At 43.9% G+C, this 22,337-nt stretch overlaps 1 protein-coding gene across 6 annotated transcripts in view; it reads left to right on the top strand.

Annotated features, from left to right (window-relative positions):
- The window catches only part of LOC139571072 (leucine zipper putative tumor suppressor 2 homolog), an 86,702-nt gene that overhangs the window by 52,295 nt on the left and 12,070 nt on the right, over positions 1-22,337 (top strand). For 3 of the 6 annotated variants that reach the window (XM_071393592.1, XM_071393593.1, XM_071393594.1), the window contains one exon: positions 21,943-22,175. In XM_071393592.1, the coding sequence (XP_071249693.1) occupies positions 21,982-22,175 (194 nt within the window). In that variant the 5' untranslated portion in view covers positions 21,943-21,981. Of the gene's footprint in view, positions 1-7,393; positions 7,663-7,836; positions 7,937-21,942; positions 22,176-22,337 lie in introns of those variants that run through there. The other 3 variants (XM_071393589.1, XM_071393590.1, XM_071393591.1) reach the window with 3 other exon arrangements.

The raw sequence follows: 22,337 nt of genomic DNA, 5'->3' as shown, positions 1-22,337 counted from the left end.
TTTGGTTGGGTCTAATTGTGTTGCTGTCCTGGGGCTCTGTGGGGTCTGTTTGTGTTTGTGAACAGAGTCCCAGGACCAGCTTGCTTAGGGGACTCTTCTCCAGGTTCATCTCTCTGTAGGTGATGGCTTTGGTATGGAAGGTTTAGGAATTGATTCCTTTTAGGTAGTTGTAGAATTTAACGGCTCTTTTCTGTATTTTGATAATTAGCGGGTATCGGCCTAATTCTGCTCTGCATGCATTATTTGGTGTTTTACGTTGTACACAGAGGATATTTTTGCAGAATTCTGCATGCAGAGTCTCAATTTGGTGCTTGTCCCATTTTGTGAATTCTTGGTTGGTGAGCGGACCCCAGACCTCACAACCATAAAGGGAAATGTGTTCTATAATTGATTCAATTGTTTTTAGCCAGATCCTAATTGGTATGTCAAATTAAATATTTATTTTGATGGCATAGAATGCCCTTTTTGTCTTGTCTCTCAGATCATTCACAGCTTTGTGGAAGTTACCTGTGGCGCTGATGTTTAGGCCAAGGTATGTATAGTGTTTTGTGTGCTCTAGGTCTAGATGGAATTTGTATTTGTGGTTCTGGCGACTGGACCTTTTTTGGAACACCATTATTTTGGGCTTACTGAGATTTACTGTCAGGGCCCAGGTCTGGCAGAATCCGTGCAGAAGATCTAGGTGCTGCTGTAGGCTGTCCTTGGTTGGGGACAGAAGCACCAGATCATCAGCAAACAGTAGATATTTGACTTCAGATTCTAGTAGGGTGAGACCGGGTGCTGCAGACTGTTCTAGTGCCCTCGCCAATTCGTTGATTTATATGTTGAAGAGGGTGGGGCTTAAGCCGCATCCCTGTCTCACCCCACGGCCCTGTGGGAAGAAATGTGTGTGTTTTTTGCCTATTTTAACCGCACACTTGTTGTTTGTGTACAAAGATTTTATAATGTCGTATGTTTTTCCCCCAACACCACTTTCCATCAATTTGTATAGCAGACCCTCATGCCAAATAGATTCAAAGGCTTTTTTGAAATCAACAAAGCATGAGAAGACTTAGTCTTTGTTTTGTTTGTTTGTCAATTAGGGTGTTTAGGGTGAATACGTGGTCTGTCATACAATCATTTGGTAAAAAGCCAATTTGACATTTGCTCAGTAGATTGTTTTCACTGAGGAAATGTACGAGTCTGCTGTTAATGATAATGCAGAGGATTTTCCCAAGGTTGCTGTTGACCCATATCCCACTGTAGTTATTGGGGTCAAATTTGTCTCCACTTTTGTGGATTTAGGTGGTCAGTCCTTGGTTCCAAATATTGGGGAAGATACCAGAATCATAAAACACGGGACGAGATGTTAAAACTGTCCATTGTGCCAATAGATGGTATGCACTCACATGAGATTTGCCGTGATGTTGACAGAGTGGCATGGTAGGTTTATTTCTTAGACTGGGTTAAGATGTCAATTTTGGGACACATCCTCAGTAGTAAGTATGATGTTTAAGTGTTTTAGTATAGCCAATTGGAATTTGTTGTCTGTATATTTTATCATTTCATTGAGTATGTCATCACCACAGGCCTTTTTGTGTTGGAGGGTTTTTATTCATTCATTCATCACTCTCATTCATTCATTCATTCATTCATCACTCTCTCTCTCACACACACACACACACTCACACACAGACTTACACACACAGATGTAAATTGAGGTCTCGCCAAAGGCTTTGAAGGTGCTGTTTGAGATAAATTTAACTGATGAATAGCAGTGACAGCGGAGGAGGACTCACACATACACACTCACACACAGACACGCACACACACTTAGAGTGTGTGATAGCATAGGGACGAAGGGTCAGGGGTCATGGCTAGTTCTGTGTCACTGCGGGGGAGAGGGTGGGGGTGACACTGCCCGAGAGTAAGTAAGTGAGAGAGCTTTTTAATATCATGGGATTGAATAGCTTGTGTACTCATTAGCTAGATCAGTTGGGATTATTATGCCACGTTTGTCCTCTCTATTACAGCCCCTTATAGTGACTAGTGGGTGTTGGGCAGTGAGGGGGGGTGAGGGGGAGCAGAGAGATAAAGTTCTGCTCCCCATCTTGTTGCAGCTTCAACCCCATGGCTCCAGTTTGTGTGTTGATAGTGGTGTGTGGTCTTTACAGCTGCTGTCCTTTCCTCTTTCCTCTGTCTCCATTACCAGGTTTCACCTCTCCTGCTGTCCCCTGTCACTCGCCTCAAATGTTCCATCTCCCCAGCCCAGCTGTCCCCTTCTCTCACAGGCTTCTGTGCCTCTTTCTGTCCTCTGCCTCTTGTTGTCCCTCTCTCCGTTCCCTCCTGTCTCTCTTCATGCGCTCTCTCTGTCCTCTGCCTCTCGTTGTCCCTCTCTCCGTTCCCTCCTGTCTCTCTCCATACACTCTCTGTCTCTCTATCTTTCTCTTTTCCATGTGTCTTCCTGCGCCGTCTCTTTTTCTCTTTCTGAAAAGAGAGCGAGAGAGCGAGAGAGGGAGAAAGAGAATGAGCAATGGAGAGGGAGAGTGGACTGTACTGCTGGGACTTAATGAAGCTAATGGGCAGAGTAAACACACCATTGACCTAAAGTGGACAGATTTGTGTGCATTCGTGTGTGCGTGCCTTTAGGCTCTGTGTGTTTGCGTTCATGGCTGCGTGCATGCGTGTGTGTGTGTTTAATGGTGGACGCTTGTTAGGTCTTAGCTCTGTCTCATAAATCCAGTTATAATAGGGATTTGTGTGTCTGAGTGATTTGCAACCTGCTTCCTTCTATTGTTCTGGCCAACACCGGGACTCTCTCTCCATCTCTCTTTCTCTTTCTCCATATCTCTCTCACACACACACACACACTCACACACACACACACAAACCAGACACACTGACCACAACTTTCCATCTTGAGTTCTATTTTTAGCACTGAGAGGTTGCTGATGCTAGCAGTAGGAATGTGCCATGTCACAGAGTTGAGGTTAGTTCAGCTCACTCCCACCTCACTCCCTGTTACCAATACCTTTGGAGAGTGGGGAGTTACTTTATTTGAGAAATATTGGCTGGAAAGAGGAGAGAGAGGGAGGGAGAAAGAGAGAGAATGGGATGGAGAGACAGCAGGATGAGATGAAAGAAGAAATGGTGGGTCAGATACTTTTTCTTCATTAGAAGTATACTGACTCTAGTGTGTCTCACGCTCTGTCTGTCCGTCTGTCCGTCTGTCCGTCTGTCCGTCTGTCTGTCTGTCTCGCTCGCTCGCTCGCTCTCTCTCTCGCTCCAGTGTTCACTCATTTCTCTAATTGCTTTTCCATGGCAGCTCACACAGCAATAAAACTAGATTTGTTTAGTTCATAGAGGCCGGTGCGGAACACACACACACACACAAACACACACCCATTATACTAAAATGTCCACTCATGCAGTCTGTGTGCTCTAATTCTGCGCAGATGGACGTTTATTCACAGCTGTGTGTGTGTGAGTGTATGTGTATGTGTGCTTGCATGCGTGTTATGTAACTCTACTCCCTTTCCTCTGGGTTAATTAGGTTCACATATCTATTTTCCCGCTCTCTTTACATCCCCTTCCTTCTTCAACCCCCCATCTCTATCGCTTTCTCTCAATCTCTCTCCTGTCGCAACTGTAGTTCCTAAATTAGAACCTGTTTTGTAATGAAAACAGTCAGTGTTATTTTTATTTACTATTCAGGGCAGCTTCCGGGGAGGTAGTCCCATAGGCCTGAAGCACACACACACAAACGCACACAAACAAGCACACGCACAGAGATAGAATAAAGGAGAAAATGACATGAGAAGGGAGAGTGGAAGTGATTTTGGTATATGAATGAAGGTTTTTGATTGATTTCAGTAGGCTGATGGTATATCAGTTCAGATGGATGTATCTAGTCCCCCAGCTCTGCAGGGTGTATCCACCATATCAGGATGAGAGAGGCTTACTGTGGTATAATCCACTTACCATCTATGGTTACCACAGGCTTTGATTGGGACAGGGTTTCTCACCAGGGTCTGAGGGGGTTAAAGCTGATTAAAGGGATGCTGTAGATCACCCCCAAAATAAAAGTTAAGAGACAGTCAGAGGTAAACTGAGAACAAGAGAGGCATAGAAAGGGAGAGAGAGAGAAAAAAGAAAGATGCGGGAGAGAGCATGCAGACAGGATTAAAAACACACAACCTGTGTGTGTGTGTATTTGATTTTGTATTTTTTATGGATCCCCATTAGCTGCTGCCAAGGCCAAGGCACACATCTACAGTACAAAATCCACGTGTACGTGTGTGTATAGTGCGTATGTTACCGTGTGTGTGTGTGCATGTGTCTGTGACTGTTTGTGGTGCTTCACAGACTCCGCTGTTCCATAAGGTTTATTTTTATTTGTTTTTTAAATCTAATTTTACTGCTTGCATCAGTTACTTGATGTGGAATAGAGTTCCATGTAGCCGTGGCTCTGTGCTCTACTGTGCTCCTCCCATAGTCTGTTCTGAACTTGGGGACTGTGAAGACACCTCTGGTGGCATGTCTTGTGGGGTATGCATGGGTGTCTGAGCTGTAGTTCAGTAGTTCAAACAGAGAGCTTGGTGCATTCAACATGTCAATACCTCTCATAAATACAAGTAGTGATGAAGTCAATCTCTCCTCCACTTTGAGCCAGGAGAGATTGACATGCATATTATTAATATTAGCCCTCTGAGTACATCCAAGGGACAGCCGTGCTACCCTGTTCTGAGCCAATTGCAATTTTCCTATGTCCCTTTATGTGGCACCTGACCACACGACTGAACAGTAGTCAAGGTGCGACCAAACTAGGGCCTGTAGGACCAGCCTTGTTGATAGTGCTGTTAACTTCTTATGGCTGCAGGGGCAGTATTGAGTAGCTTGGATGAAAGGTGCACAGAGGTGCCCATAGTAAACTGCCTGCTCCTCAGGCCCAGTTGCTAAACTGACTGCTCCTCAGTCCCAATATATGCATATTATTATTCGTATTGGATAGAAAACAATCTGAAGTTTCTAAAACTGTTTGAATTATGTCTGTGAGTATAACAGAACTCATATGGCAGGCAAAAACCTGAGAAGTTCCACTTCCTGTTTGAATTTTTTCTGAGGTGGCAGATTTTCAACCAAGCTCTCAATGAAATTACAGCGAGATATGGATGAGTTTTCACTTCCTACGGCTTCCACTAGATGTCAACAGTCAATAGAACTTTGTCTGATGACTCTAATGTGAAGGGGGGCCGAAGGAGGAATGGGTAATCACTGCCATGAGCTGAGCATGCTTTCACCATGCGCTTTCACATGAGGAGGACCTCCGTTCCACCTCTCTTCTGAAGTCAATCTAATTCTCCGGTTGGAACGTTATTCAAGATGTATGTTAATTAACAACATTCTAAAGATTGATTCAGTACATCGTTTGACATGTTTCTACTGACTGTTACGGAACTTTTGGACATTTCGTCACGTTATAGTGGAGGCGCTTTGTGACTTTGGAATTGTTTACCAAAGCCGCTAACCAAAGTAGCTAATTGGACATAAATAACGGACATTATCGAACAAATCAAGCATTAATTGTGGGCCTGGGATTCCTAGGACTGCATTCTGATGAAGAACATCAAAGGTAAGGAAACATTTATCATGTATTTTCTGGTTTCTGTTGACCCCAACATGGCGGCTAATTTGGCTATTGTTCTGAGCTCCGTCTCAGATTATTGCATGATTTGCTTTTTCCGTAAAGTTTTTTTTAAATCTGACACAGCGGTTGCATTAAGGAGAGGTATATCTATAATTCCATGTGTATAACTTGTATTATCATCTACATTTATGATGAGTATTTCTGTTGAAACGATGTGGCAAAAACATCACTTGATGTTTTTGGAACTAGTGAATGTAACGCGCCAATGTAAACTCCGATTTTTTGTTATAAATATGAACTTTATCAAACAAAACATGCATGTATTGTGTAACATGAAGTCCTATGAGTGTCATCTGATGAAGATAATCAAAGGTTAGTGATACATTTTATCTCTATTTCTGCTTTTTCTGACTGCTATCTTTCGCTGGAAAAATGGCTGTGCTTATTGTGGTTTTGTGGTGACCTAACATAATCATTTGTAGTGCTTTCGCTGAAAAGCATATTTGAAATCGGACACTTTGGTGGGATTAACAACAAGATTACCTTTAAAATGATATAAAACACATGTATGTTTGAGGAATTTTAATTATGAGATTTCTGTTGTTTGAATTTGGCGCCCTGCACGTTCACTGGCTGTTGTCATATCGATCCCGGTAGCGGGATGCAGCCATAAGAAGTTTTTAAGAAGGCAGTGCTGCGGTTTATTATGGACAGACTTCTCTCCATTTGACCTACTGTTGTATCAATATATTTTGACCATGACCATTTACAATCCAGGGTTACTACAAGCAGTTTAGTCTCCTCAACTTGCTCAATTTCCACATGATTTATTACAAGATTTAGTTGAGGTTTAGGGTTTAGTGAATTATTTGTCCCAAATACAATGCTTTTAGTTTGTAACTAATTGCAGCTCTTTGTTAGTTGTTGCAGTCATTTCAGTCGCTGTAGCAGCTGACATGTATAGTGTTGAGTTATCCGCATACATAGACACACTGACTTTACTCAAAGCCTGTGGCACGTCGTTAGTAAAGATTGAAAAAGTAAGGGGCCTAGACAGCTGCTCTGGGGAAATCCTGATTTGACCTGGATTATGTTTGAGAGGCTTCCATTAAAGAACACCCTCTGTGTTCTGTTAGACAGGTAACTCTTTATTCACTATACAGCAGGGGGTGTAAAGCCATAACACATACATTTTTCCAGCAGCAGACAATGATCGATAATGTCAAAAGCCACACTGAAGTCTAACAAGACAGTCCCCACAATTTTTTTAGCATAGATTTCTCTCAGCCAATCATCTGTCATTTGTGTAAGTGCCGTGCTTGTTGAATGTCCTTCCCTATAAGCATGCTGAAAGTTTGTTGTCAATTTGTTTACTGTAAAATAGCATTATATCTGGTCAAACACCATTTTTTCCAAAAGTTGATAACAGGCTGATTGGTCGACTATTTGAGCCAGTAAAGGGGGCTTTACTATTCCTAAGTAGCGGAACTACTTTTGCTTCCCTCCAGGCCTGGGGGTACACTTTCTAGTAGGCTTAAATTGAAAATATGGCAAATAGGAGTGGCAATATCGTCCGCTATTATCCTCAGTAATTTTCCATCCAAGTTGTCAGACCCTGGTGGTGGTGTGTGTGTGTGTGTGTGTGTGAACGAGAGAGAAAAAGAAAAGCGAGGAGAGAATTGGAGGAAAGCTGAGTGTGTGTGAGAAGTAGTGGGGGCCAGCAAACAAAGTGAGAGCAGAGGGAGGAGGGGAAAAGTGGAGGAGGGGAAGGAGGCGGAGCTAAGACAGACAGCAGGGAAGGAAGAAAAGCAGAGTAGGGGGAAAGAGAGGAGAAGAGATCAAAGGGGAGAAGGAAAGAGTGCTTCCTTTTAAAACTCCTCACAGTGGTCTGTGGAATAAAGGAAAGTTAGAGGAGAACGAGAGAGGAGAAACAGAGAGAAAGAGAGGAAGATTTGAGTTAACGAACTGGGACCATAGTGATTTTCTTCAGGAGAGACAGAGACAAGTGGAGGCAGCAATGCAGGCGTTTCACTGGGGTGAGTGTGTGTGAGCAAGCCACAGCATGGTTCATGATCAAACTTACTCTGAAATGTGTGTGCGCGCGTGTGTGGGGGCGTGTGTGTGCGCGTGTGTGTGCTCGTGTGGGTGCTCACATGCATGAGTGTATGCTTAGAAAATATTTTACGTTTTCTCTGTTTACTCAATCAAAGTTACCAATTGGAACTTTAGGCACTCAAGGCGGTGTGGGAAAGCAGTTCCATCAATGGAAGGTGTGAGGTGATAATGCTGTCCCACATTTTCCAACTCCAGGTACATAGACCATAAAAAAATCACTGAGTGTGTGTGTATGAAAGCTCGCCTACCTAAACAGAAAGACAGAGCGTTACAGGGTAGGAAACTACTCTAGAAATGCCACAGTAAACCAGGCTGTTTTAGCCAAATGCAGCCTGGCTTACTGGCAGTACAGGCTGACTCCAGATCAGTTGATACTGGAGTTAATATCGGGACATGTCAACAATAACTACAACTCTAAACTGACCGCCAGTCAGTTGCTAGGTTTTTTTCTGAGGGCAGTTCCATAGTAACTGGATATTCTGATGTGTGGGTGAGTCTTAAGTGAAGGGTGGGTGTTTGGTGGTGGTTTAAGGGCTAAGGTGGGGGGATTGCGTCAAAGTTTTGAGGAGGGGTGAAGTGGGATTTTGGGTTGATGGGGCTCAGGGACTTTGGGGTTTTGGCGGCCTGTGAATTGTAGTTATTGGATAATTGATATTCAGAAATTGGCTGTAGGTTATTGATCTGTGGTCTATGTTACTGAGGTTTTGGATAAAGCCTGTTACCCTTCTGTCTGACAGCTTGCCGGGAGAAAGGAGTTATTCAGTCTGTCCACAAATACATAAAATACACACACACACACACAGAAGCACGCACGCACGGACTCACACACACACACATGCACACGCACGCACACACACACACTAAACTAACCACTATATAAGAGGAGCAACAAGTTGTAAACACAAACACACAAACAGTTTGTCTTGATGAGAGAGTAGAGCACAGAAGTGGTCACTGTTGTGTAGTCGTCTCTTTTTAATGAGCTGTTTCTTCATCACAGGAACATTGTAATTTTTCCTCTGTGTTGTTACGCAGGATGTGTCAGCACATATGTTTACAGACTCTATGTTTTCAGGGTTTGCACTGCAGCTATCTCATGTAGCCTGGTTAAACCAAACCACAACAACAGTGATTCCATTTGGAATCCAGGCTATCTAAATTCAGCTCAACTTCATATTCTAGATTTTTGTTTGGCCAAAGTTTTTGCTGATGATCTATCTGAGACATACAGTACCAGTGAAAATGTTGGCACACCTACTCATTAAAGGGTTTTTCTTTATTTTTACTCATTTCTACATTGGATAATAATAGTGAAGACATCAAAACGGTTACCTCATAGAAGGTTACCTCATAGACTTTGGAACAAAACAGATGAGGTACTGTAAATGTGTCTCATGCTGCGGGTCTCGTAACCCTTTCCACATTGACCCAATGTTGACTCACACTATAGGTAGCCTAGCAGTTACGAGTGTTGGGCCAGTAACCGAAAAGTTGCTGTTTCCAGTCCCCGAGCCGGAAATGTGCCATATATCCAGATGTATTTTTCTGTCCTTCCCAAACCTCCATAACATCTCCTTTTCTCCTTTCCTATTCCCTATTTTCCCTCCTCCCCTCTGACTCTCTCTCTTCTTTCTGTTGACCCGTGTGCCAGGCCTTTATATAAGGTTTGAGTGAGAGGGGGGATGGAGGGAGGGGAGTAGAGAGAGGGGTGTGAGAGAAAGAAGAGCTTAAAGAGAGGGCAAGAGAGCTCATTAAAGTAGGTTTGGTCTCAGCTCACTGCGCTGAATCAGTGTTTTCCACACCACTCTGTTCCCCCTCCATCCCTCTATCCATCCCTCCATCTCTCAATCTCTCTGGCAGCTAGAGTTAAAGTGACAGAACACTGTGTGTGTGTGTGTGTATAATCACTTTTGTACTTAGGTGGTTTCCCCCTACTCACTCAGACTCTGGGCTCTATTTTAACAAACCTAACACAATGGGAAATCTTAGCGCAATAGGTTCGGGCGTGTCCAAAATATTTTTTGCTATTTTCACAGCCGGAATTATGGTCACAGTAGCTGGCAGTGGAGCTAAAGCTGGGTTTTGGGTTTTGATGAATTAACAAGTTGTAAGTGTGTCAAGGCTTGACCTTTCACTAGTCAATCAGTACTTGCACTATGGCTAAATATGTGATTGCTTTAAGTTGTCTATTTATGGTATTTTATATATTGCGTTATCATCAACTCCAATTTGAATGTTAGTCTGTTATAGCCTTGTTTTTTAAATAGCCTGCAGAAATAAAATTACAAAACGTACTGTATGTAGGCCTATCCCATCTTTGCTAAATATGTTGAACATGTTTACAGTCCACATTGTAAGAAGCCTAATTGCATGGCTTCAATATGGAAAGTTATTGTTAAACAGCATCTACACTGATATAGGGGCAATGCCTACTGTAAATTGCATTGTGTCTGCCATGGACATGCCAAACGTTGTTAATGAGCAAGATTAAATTCACTAATAAGGCTTAAAAAGAGAGTGAATAATTCAAATCAAATTCTAATACATATTTTAAGGACACACCTCAAATATTGCCAGACAGGTAAATTGCCGAATCTGGCGTAAGGGGTGGGAAATGCCAGTCTGGCAGTTTTTACATTACAAAATTGCAAACGAATGTACGTTTGACACTTGCGTCTCCTTAGAGCCATTTGAAAATAGAGCCCTCTGTCTCTCCATGATGAGTTATCTTGAATTATACATTATAGTTATCCTGAATTACACACTGCCTGGCACAGTTGGACATAGGCAGCACTGCTTATGTAACAGCTGGTGTGGAATTAATTTGTGTGTGTGTGTTTGTGCCTGTGTGTGTGTGTCTAATCCTACCAACTATGCATTCTGCTTGAAGTCAGCAACGAGGAAACTACTAATGATTAATTGGATGACTGTTCAACTGTCTCTAACATAACTTTAGCTTTGTTGAAATCTTGATTTTGCCGAGCAGAAGCAGACAACATTTTGAAGCTCTGTGATAGTGTGACCTAGTTTCTCCTGGTGAAACCTAGGTGTGGTAGTTATCCTCTCCCCAGAAACAGGGTGTTGTTACTGGGCTTACCTATCCTCTTTCTGCCCCCTTCTCTGGTTCATGGCAGAGTGGGGTTGTATTTAGAGTGAAATAACCCATTTGTTTATTATCTATTTCACTTGATTTGGCAATGCAAACAATGTTTCCCATGCCAATAAATCCCTTTTAATTGAATTGAATGAAATTGATTTAACAAACACCCCCGCCTCTGTCCTTGTCGTCTTTAACTCTGAAAAAATAGCTCTTCACTTACTATAGAAACAATACCACAGAAGGGAAGGGAGTTTTGGAGGGAAGTTTTAGAGGAAAAAGGGTTTCCCCCTCTCTTTTTGTTGCTTCTTTCTCTCTAGTTTTCTGAGCTCCTCGACAATTATTGTCAGAGTTGGTTGTAAAACTCAACACAACAAAAGACCCTAAGGGGATCATCTTAACCAGAATACAATACTGTGAGCTACTTGTCCCATTGGCTTACAGCAACAAAACAACACAGTTAGTGTAGCTAAGGCTTTTGTTCCAGACCAGTACCAACACAATGGATTCAACTAATCAAGGGGAGGTGTCAAGGGGTTGATTTGGAACTGGTGTCTGATGGACAGTAGCAGGCTGGCAGAGTGGTGCCGAGTCTCTCTACACCACCACCACCAGCGGTATTCACATTATCCCTGTCTGCCTGTCTGACCGCGAGCCGCAACCCCCCCACACACACACACAAGTGTCTGTCTGTCTGACCACCGGCCACTGCTAAATAACCATTAGTGGTTGGAAATTCAAAATTTTCCAACTGGACTTTGAGCGCAAGATTCAACTCAGCCATTTCCCCTCACATACTTCCAATGCCTTCCCTCCCCATTCCCAGACCAGACCTGCTGACTGAGGACCAACTGTCTGTTTACCTCATCTGTCCAGAGCTGTCTCCTACTCTATACCTTATGCCCTGACCCACAGAATAAATACAATAGATTATAATAGAATGAAGTGGAATAGAATTGAATACATTATAGTAGAGTAGACTAAAGTAGAATAGAAGAGTAAGCAAGAGTTACACTGGGAAGATATGGAGCCAGTCTACTGATATTTTTTGCTATTAGACAAAAGGGTTAGCTATATGTGTCTGATATTGTATGGATGTTTTTAAATAAACAAGGCTTCTGATGGAGCACCTCCTTCTCTCTTGCTCTCGCTCTCGCTCTCGCTCACACTCTCTCTCGCTCTCGTTCTCACACTATTTCTCCTCTCCCGGCATTATTCTTCTCCTACTCTGTTACTCTTTAATTCTTCCTTCCTTCCTACCTGTATGTTTCTGGCAGTGTATGATTCTCTAAACTGTTTAACACAGGGCGTTATTAAGCAGGGATTGTAGCCAATACCTGATTAATCAATCCCTGTAGCGATTATAATGACCAGCCAAGACCTGATTAATCAAACCCTGTTGTGACTATGATGACCAATGCTGCATACAACCACCATTGTCTCACTGTGTAACTGTAGTAGCATCTTAACATTCCTTTTATGCCCATACAGTGAACTCCACCTGCTGTGCCTGCGTGTGTTCCTGTGTGTGTGGTGTGTGTGCGTGTGCGCATGCGTGCGTGCGTGATTCAGTCTTCAGCCCTCTCTACAGTCTGGCCATAATGGAGCCCAGATGCTTTGAGATGCTAAGGAGCCAACCTGCCCCCTGTCAGACTGACACACACACACACACACACACACAAACAGACACTGACTCACACCCTGACTCACTCATTCACTCTCTCTTTCTCTCTTTTTATTATTTTACCTATTCCTGGTATCTTCTTTCATTCTTTCTTTTGTTCTTTCTTTCTTTTGTTTTTCTCCTTTTCCTTTCTTCTTTCTCTTATTCCCACCCTCCCTCCCTCTATCTCGTTCCACCCCGGGCATGAAACATGTAGGCCTCTCTGGTCCCATGGCAACCAATCCAAACAGAGACAGCAGCTGAAGTCTGCAAAAGCAACGGTTGGCCATAAAAGAAAAAACTAAACTGGCTTTTGTTGCCAGTCTCTAGCTGTGTTTGATCTGTGTGTGTGCATGTTCATGTGCACGTGTATGTATTCTGTGTTACAGCATAGAAAGCCTGCTTTAATGAAGTGGGTCAGTACCTGGTGGCAGACTGATTGAGAATTCAGCAAAGCTAGGTACTTCCCAAACTAGACAAGAAAAAATTGGCTAACACAGAAGCCGACTGGCAGCCATAGTGGTTAGTAAGAAGTGGACACACACACGCTACAGGTCTTCAAGCCATGTGAGGGAAGGTGACAGGGACATCAGACAGACAGTCACTGTGTAGGAATGTAAGGGCAATTAAAAACTAAAACTACGTTTTACAGTGCCTTCAGAAAGAATTCGCACCCATTGACTTTTTCCACATTCCTGAATTTAAAATGGATTAAATTGAGATTTTGTGTCACTGGCCTTCACACAATACGCCATAATGTCAAAGTAGAATTATGTTTTTAGACATTTTTACAAATTAATAAAAAATGAAAAGCTAAAATGTCTCGAGTCAATAAGTATTCAACCCCTTTGTTATGGCAGGCCTAAATATTTCTTATGGCAAGTAAAAATGTAATGGGGTGCGTAACTGGTGCCAGTGAAGTCAGACGCAGGAGAGCAGAACTAGGTAATAGCCGGAGCAGTTTAATATCAAAACCAACGGCATAAAGGATAAGGAGTGCCTTATGCTGGGAATGCGGGGGAAAGTAAACATGCACAAACAGGTGTTCAACAGAGGGCTCTGGATGAGAGTGGTGCATGCTCACCTGGGGCGACGCCAGAGTGCCCTGCCTGCTGCCTCGACCCCTAGAGGAACCAACCCGGCACCGACCAGCAGTGTGACCTCTGCGGCCACAGATGGAACACGTGAAAGCCCCTCCTCCGGCCTCCCTGCGTGCAGCACCTCCCAGCTCCATAGGCACCGGAGCGGTGGTGCTGGGAGAGGGAATCGACAGAGCCCTCTCTGGACGTCCGCGGTTGACCAGCAGGTTATCCAACCGAATGGACAGGTCCACCAGCTGGTCGAAGGTGAGGGTGGTATCCCTGCAGGCCTGGGAACTGTCGCCGGAAGCTCTGGGCTGGGAACTGTCGCCGGAAGCTCTGGACTGGGAATCGTCGCCGGAAGCCTGGTGCGTGGGGCCGGCACCGGGCTGGTGACACGCACCTCAGGGCGAGCGCGAGGAGCATGCACAGGACGTACTGGACTGGGGTGGTGCACTGGAGGCCTGATGCGTGGGGCCACTACAGGTGGCACCGGGCTGGTGACACGCACCTCAGGGCGAGTGCGGGGAGGAGACACAGGACGTACTGGACTGTGGAGGCGCACTGGAGGTCTGGAGCATAGAGCTGGCACAACGCGTCCTGGACAAATGACCACCTTCGCACGGCAAGTGCGGGAAGCTGGCACAGGACGCACTGGGCTGTGAAGGCGCACTGGGGACACAGTGCGTAGAGCTGGCGCAGGATGTACTGGACCCTGGAGGCGTACTGGAGACCAGGAGCGCTGAGCCGGCACAACCCGTCCTGTACAGATACCCACTTTAGCACGACAAGTGCGAGGAGCTGGCACAGAACGCACCGGGCTGTGAATGCGCACTGGAGACACAGTGCGTATCACCGCAAAACATGGTGCCTGACCGGTCACACGCTCCCCACGGTGAGTACGGGGATTTGGCTCGGGTTCAAACCCTGGCTCCGCCAACCACCCCGTGTGCCACCCCCCCATTTTTTTTTTGAGGCTGCCCCTCGGGCTTCCGTCGTGGCCGTGAACCCCGGTTTCGTCGTTGTTGCTCCTTCGCTGCTTCCGTCTGCTTCCACGGCAGGCCTTCGTATCTCTCCAAGACTTCCTCCCAAGTCCAGGATATTCTCTCCTCAACCTCCTCCAAAGACCAGGATGCCATCTCCTCCTGGGCACGCTGCTTGGTCCAGTTAAGGTGGGATCTTCTGTCACGATCATTAGAGTGACTGGACCAAGGTGCAGTGTGCGTAGAGTTACAGAAAACAAACGAACCGTGAAGAAATTGCACTGTTAACAGGCACTACACAAAACAAGATCCCACAAAGCACAATGGGTAAATGGCTGCCTAAATATGATCTCCAATCAGAGACAATGATAAACAGCTGCCTCTGATTGGGAACCATACCAGGCCAACATAGATATATAATCACCTAGATAACCCACCCTAGTCACACCCCGACCTAACCAACAAAGAGAATAAAAAGCTCTCTATGGTCAGGGCGTGACATTATCGGCAGAATCAACAGCCTTGGCTTCTCAAATGACTGCCTCGCCTGGTTCACCAACTACTTCTCAGATAGAGTTCAGTGTGTCAAATTGGAGGGCCTGTTGTCCGGACCTCTGGCAGTCTCTATGGGGGTGCCACAGGGTTCAATTCTTGGGCCCACTCTTTTCTCTGTATATATCAATGATGTCACTCTTGCTGCTGGTGATTCTCTGATCCACCTCTACGCAGACGACACCATTCTGTATACATCTGTCCCTTCCTTGGACACTGTGCTAGCAAACCTACAAACGTGCTTCAATGCCGTACAACACTCCTTCCGAGGCCTCCAACTGCTTTTAAATGTAAGTAAAACTAAGTGCATGCTCTTCAACCGATTGCTGCCGCCTGCACCCTCCTGCCCGACTAGCATCACTACTCTGGACGGTTCTGACTTAGAATATGTGGACAACTACAAATACCTAGGTGTCTGGTTAGACTGTAAACTCTCCTTCCAGACTCACATTAAGCTTATCCGATCCAAATCTAGAATCGGCTTCCTATTTCGCAACAAAGCCTCCTTCACTCATGCTGCCAAACATACCCTCGTAAAACTGACTATCCTACCGATCCTTGACTTCGGCGATGTCATTTACAAAATAGCCTACAACACTCTACTCAGAAAACTGGATGTAGTCTATCACAGTGCCATCCATTTTGTCACCAAAGCCCCATATACTACCCACCACTGCGACCTGTATGCTCTCGTTGGCTGGCCCTCACTACATATTCGTCGCTAAACCCACTGGCTCCAGGTCATCTATAAGTCTATGCTAGGTAATCTATAAATCTATGCTAGGTAATCTATAAATCTATGCTAGTACAGGTGCATCAAAGCAGGGACTGAGAGACTGAAAAACAGCTTCTATCTCAAGGCCATCAGACTGTTAAACAGCCACCACTAACATTGAGTGGCTGCTGCCAACATACTGACTCAACTCCAGCTCACTTTAATAATGGAAATTGATGGGAATTGATAAAAAATGTATCACTAGCCACTTTAAACAATGCCACTTAATATAATGTATATGTATATACTGTACTCTATATCATCTACTGCATCTTGCCATCTTTATGTAATACATGTATCACTAGCCACTTTAAACTATGCCACTTTTATGTTTACATACCCTACATTACTCATCTCATATGTATATACTGTACTCGATCTACTGCATCTTGCCTATGCCGTTCTGTACCATCACTTATTCATATATCTTTATGTACATATTCTTTATCCCTTTACACTTGTGTGTATAAGGTAGTAGTTGTGGAATTGTTAGGTTAGATTACTCGTTGGTTATTACTGCATTGTCAGAACTAGAAGCACAAGCATTTCGCTACACTCGCATTAACATCTGCTAACCATGTGTATGTGACAAATACAATTTGATTTGATAGTAGGTCAAAGCTGTGTGCTGGAAAACCTTGGTAGAGTGTGGGGGAAGTACTGTAGGTATTGTGGTGCTCTTCTGATGTAAATATTCTTAATTTTTCAGCTTCAGACCAATGCCTAATTCTCACTTAAAACATTGTTTTGTGTTAATGGTACATTATACAACATTTCCACATGCAAAGCCTGATATTTTTTTTGCAACTGAAAGGCTGTCATTGTAACCTGTAATGCGGCCTCTGACACAAGTTCTGAACCTTAGGTGATGTGCTTGCATAACTGAGAGAATTTGATCACGAAGGCAGTTACAGAGATAATATTATTTCTTACATTTTAAAAGATCTTGATTGGCACAATGAAATGTGGGGTTCTGACCTTAACAAGTAGCCCAGGACCAGTGGAAGCAAATTAGCACCATAACATCAAAGATCCACCACCATGTTTTCCAGTAGGTATAAGGTTATTTTCTGCTCATGCATTCTCATTTCGATGCCTAACACACCACTGGTGTGCGTGAACAAAGAGCTCCATTTTGATGTCATCCAACCAATGTAACTGCCTGGAGTCGGCTAAACGACATTGGCACTTGGATCTGGAACCGGTGCTTTGGTCAGATGACATGAAAATAGAGCTCTATGGCCATGCACACCAGTGGTGGATTTGGTGTCAAAATGAGAATGCTTGAACACAAAATTACCCCCTTCACCCATCCTGCTCAGTATCTGTGTGCACACCAAACACTAACCAAACAGGATTAAGTCTTGAGTGTCCTTATTCCCAATAGATTTGGTATCTCTGCTGCACCTCTTTCTTTCTCTGTCTGGAGCAACGTAGACATTCCGAAACTCTACAAAGATTCTGTGAGATTCCAGAGGTGACTCAGATATCCGGAATAATCCTTTCCTCCCCGTGGCAACCCTGGCCTTATTAACAGACTGGATCAAACTTACTTATAACGGGATTATACTTCCCAGTCACGGATCCCATTCCAGTCACGGATCCTATCAGGGTAGAGGTAAAGATCCTCTGTCACAACACTACCCCTCAGTCTCATCAACTAGATATTAGAAAGACAGAGGTATCTGGAACCTAATTCCTCTGTTCCATCTCCTCAGTCATCTGTCAGATGAGAGAAGGTCTTCAAAGATGGGGAATAGAGTTGCACCACCAAACAAACTCAGGTAGCACGTTAGTTTACAGTGCTGAAATAAGGGGTAACCACAGGGAATTAACAGGAAACAACAGGGAAAGAACGACAGGGTAACAATATGGTAATAACCCATTCATAGTTAGTATCTAGCAGCTAAATAACAATATTAAGGGTGACACATTTTCCTGGTTGTTATGTAATAACAATTATTTGTTACTTTAGAACTACAAATATTAGATGGTAAGAAGCACAACTTATGTAGTAAGTATTCAAGGCCATTTCACCTGAACCTTTGTAGAAATGCTTTTTATTTGATTTGAGAAAAGACATCATAGGCCTACTTAGACTGTATGTAGGCCAACCACAAACATAGCTTTTGGGTCTTTTGCTCCTAGTTATCCGGCACTTACAGGTGATGTGCAAATAGTCAGTTGTTACTGACTATAATTATTATGTCCATTACTGGTTCTTCATTCAGTATAACTAGGGGGCTTCAGCACAGTATTCTAAAGCAAACTTTTTTTTTTGAAAATATACTTTTCGTTGCTCTTTGTTATTTTTCATGCTTGCCTTTTGTGATTGAGAATCGCTCTTGGGTGGATGGCTTTGGTCTGCAGTAATGTCAGATCAGCAGCCTGCACTGTGCTTTCTCTCCTCAGTCTTCTTTGATGCTTGCTGAGGAGAGTTATGTATTGTTTAAAAAGTTTAGAACACGTAAAAGTTGGTGATGTATTAGTACTGCGTTAAAAGACTTATACACTGTGTGATGCAATGCTAGGTTGTTTAGCTAGGCTAGCTATGGTTGAAGTCGGAAGTTTACATACACTTAGGTTGGAGTCATTAAAACTCGTTTTTCAACCACTCCACAAATTTCTTGTCAACAAACTATAATTTTGGCAAGTCGGTTAGGACATCTACTTTGTGCATGACACAAGTAATTTTTCCAACAATTGTTCACAGACAGATTATTTCACTTATAATTCACTGTATCACAATTCCAGTGGGTCAGAAGTTTACATACACTAAGTTGACTGCCTTTAAACAGCTTGGAAAATTCCAGAAAATGATGTCATGGCTTTAGAAGCTTCTAATTGACATACTTTGAGTCAATTGGAGGTGTACCTGTGGATATATTTCAAGGCCTACCTTCAAACTCAATGCCTCTTTGCTTGACATCATGGGAAAATCAAAAGAAATCAGCCAAGACCTCAGAAAAAATGTTGTAGACCTCCACAAGTCTGGTTCATCCTTGGGAGCAATTTCCAAATCCTTGAAGGTACCACGTTCATCTGTACAAACAATAGTACGCAAGTATAAACACCATGGGACCACGCAGCCGTCATATCGCTCAGGAAGGAGACGCGTTCTGTCTCCTAGAGATGAACGTACTTTGGTGCGAAAAGTGCAAATCAATCCCAGAACAATAGCAAAGGACCTTGTGAAGATGCTGGAGGAAACAGGTACAAAAGTATCTATATCCACAGTAAAACAAATCTTATATCGACATAACCTGAAAGGCCGCTCAGCAAGGAAGAAGCCACTGCTCCAAAACCGCCATAAAAAGCCAGACTACGGTTTGCAGCTGCACATGGGGACAAAGATCGTACTTTTTGGAGAAATGTCCTCTGGTCTGATGAAACAAATATAGAACTGTTTGGCCATGATGACCATCGTTATGTTTGGAGGAAAAAGGGGGAGGCTTGCAAGCCGACGAACACCATCCCAACCGTGAAGCACGGGGGTGGCAGCATCATGTTGTGGGGGTGCTTTGCTGCAGAAGGGACTGGTGCACTTCACAAAATAGATGGCATAATGAGGAGGAAAATTATGTGGATATATTGAAGCCACATCTCAAGACATCATTCAGGAAGTTAAAGCTTGGTTGAAAATGGGTCTTCCAAATGGAAAATAATCCTATCACACTTCCAAAGTTGTGGCAAAATGGCTTAAGGACAACAAAGTCAAGGTATTGGAGTGGCCATCACAAAGCCCTGACCTCAATCCTATAGAAAATGTGTGGGCAGAACTGAAAAAGCGTGTGTGAGCAAGGAGGCCTACAAACCTGACTCAGTTACACCAGCTCTGTCAGGAGGAATGGGCCAAAATTCACCCAACTTTTTGTGGGAAGCTTGTGGAAGGCTACCAAAAACATTTGACCCAAGTTAAAGAATTTAAAGGCAATGCTACCAAATACTAATTGAGTGTATGTAAACTTCTGACCCACTGGGAATGTGATGAATGAAATAAAAGCGGAAATAAATAATTCTCTCTACTATTATTCTGACATTTCACATTCTTAAAGTAAAGTGGTGATCCTAACTGACCTAAGACAGGGAATTTTTACTAAGATTAAATGTCAGGTGTTGTGAAAAACTGAGTTTAAATGTATTTGGCTAAGGTGTATGTAAACTTCCGACTTCAACTGTAGCTACCAAAAGCCTTGTTTTGTGGTTGGCCCACATACAGTATGTTTGTGGGCCAAACGTTTCTCAAAAGTTTCTGTTGAATAAAAATTCTTTCTACATTCTATATGAGTATATACAGTGCTGCTGAGAACAGGTGAAATAGCCTTGAATACTTACTACATAGTTTGTGCTTATTAGCCTCTAGTATTTATAGTTCTTAAGTAACAAATACTTGTTTCTACATAACAACCAGGAAAATGTGGCACCCTTTATTTTGTTATTTAGCAGCTAGATGCTAACCATGATCGGGCTATTACCCTGTCGTTACTGTGTTATTTCTCGGTCGTTTCCTGTTATTTCCCTGCCGTTACCCCTTATTTCAGCACTAAAGTGCTACCCAAAATCATTTGGCACTTTGCTTAATTTTTAAAGTGTTTTCTATAAAGGAATACTTCTATAATACTCATACTTGAAAATGTGTTAAACTGCTTTACATAAGCTTCCAAAGAAAGAGACACTTGGATGTTTTGTCGCATGTTTTTGTGTCATGTTTCCAAATCACCCTCTGCTAGTTGCCTTCACTGCCTCTGAAGCAAAGGAGCGCTCAAACATCCCACCCACTTTCTCAGCATGTTTTGGAGAGGAGAAGGTGGAGGGGGGGTTGAATTTTTGCTCAGTCTGACTAGTGAAAGAGAAGGGGGCAGGGAATGTGTGTGTGTGGGAGGAGTTGCATGTGAGGGAGGAACTTCACAACTTTAGAAATAAGCAGTGAACGACATCAGAGGCAAATGAGATCTGGGGCTTTGTATCCCAGAGCAGCAGGAACAAAACCAGGCTCCTGGAAGTCAGGGAGGAGAGAGTAGGGAGTATGCCCAGCTACGTCCCACTTCTGCTGGGGTCACAAGGTTAGGGCTGGGGAGGGTCACCTACCATCCCGGAGGGTCTTCTAATGCCATTATCCCAGGCAGAGTAGACCTTGGCTGGGCTGGGGCTGAGGAGAGGGGTGGGGGTGGATGGGGGAAGGTGAAAGGAGGACATGATCCATGATGATTCTGGTCTGGGAAATGGTCAACTTCTCGCATAACACACACACCGCTGAGTTTTTCTTGCGTCTTCATATGTGCGCGCACACACACACACACACACACACACACACACACACACACACACACACACACACACACACACACACACACACACACACACACACACACACACACACACACAAACACCTCCAGCGGAGAGTCATTGAGATGTTAGGGAGTGACCAGTAATTGATAGTTGTTGAACAACCCTGACACTACTCGGTTATTACTCCCTCATCAGTAGGTGTCCTCCTCAGAACCTAGGAATCCCCAATTCCTTTCTCCGTCTTCTCTTTATGTCCTCATTTCTCCACTATATTTCCTCCCTCTCTCTCTGCTCCCTATCCTTTCTCTGACTGTTGGCTGAAAATGGCCTGTGTTCCCTGCACTTGTGTACTGGACGCTTGGTATCCTGGGCAAAAACACTGATTTAATTTGGCATAGAGTTGATGGGTGTCCTGCCTGGAAGCCTCAGGGAGGACTGGGCTTTGAAGTACTATATGTGGGACAGTGAGTGTGTGTGTATAATATGTCCCCTCTCTGTCCCCCAGGCAACTCACACTAACATAATACTGTCTGGAAATGAAATACTTAAACACGAAGCACACAAACACACACACAATTCTACACACTCACCAGCATTCTTTCTGTCTCATTAAATCAGATTTTTTTCAACTTAATATTTTTAATGTTGAAGGGAAAGGATGGCAAATGTGTTTAACTATGACCTGTAACAATGATCAGCCTTAATAATGTCCCAATGAAGTGTACTTGAAATGAAACTTTTCTTCCCCTCTCTCTCGATGCAGAGTGTGTGTTCAGTGTATGTCCGGCCTTGTCCAGGTACCATGGCTCTGGTTCAGACCCTGCCTGTGTCCACGACTGACAATCACAAGCCTCCTACCAGCCTCGACATCATCTCCCTCTCCCCCGTGGTTGGAGGGCCCTGTGGCCCCGGACCCACCATGGGCTCCGTCAGCAGCCTCATCTCTGGCCGGACCTATCAGGAGCAGCGACACTGCCGGGCCGCCAGCGAGTTCAGGTAGGGTGCTACTCATTAGTCGTGGCCGGGTGCCAGTCTGTTTAAGTGCTCTTACCTACTTTATTGTTGTCCTGGTCAAGCCAAACATGGTTGGAAAATAAGTGACAAGGAGTTGGCATGATAGCACAAACAGACTGACACTCAGGCTATATTGGTTGTGGA

The sequence above is a fragment of the Salvelinus alpinus genome, chromosome 3 (genome assembly GCF_045679555.1).
Source record: "Salvelinus alpinus chromosome 3, SLU_Salpinus.1, whole genome shotgun sequence".
NCBI lineage: Eukaryota > Metazoa > Chordata > Actinopteri > Salmoniformes > Salmonidae > Salvelinus > Salvelinus alpinus.
The sequence above is the reverse complement of the archived record's forward strand: the minus strand, read 5'-3'. Positions and strand labels throughout refer to the sequence as shown.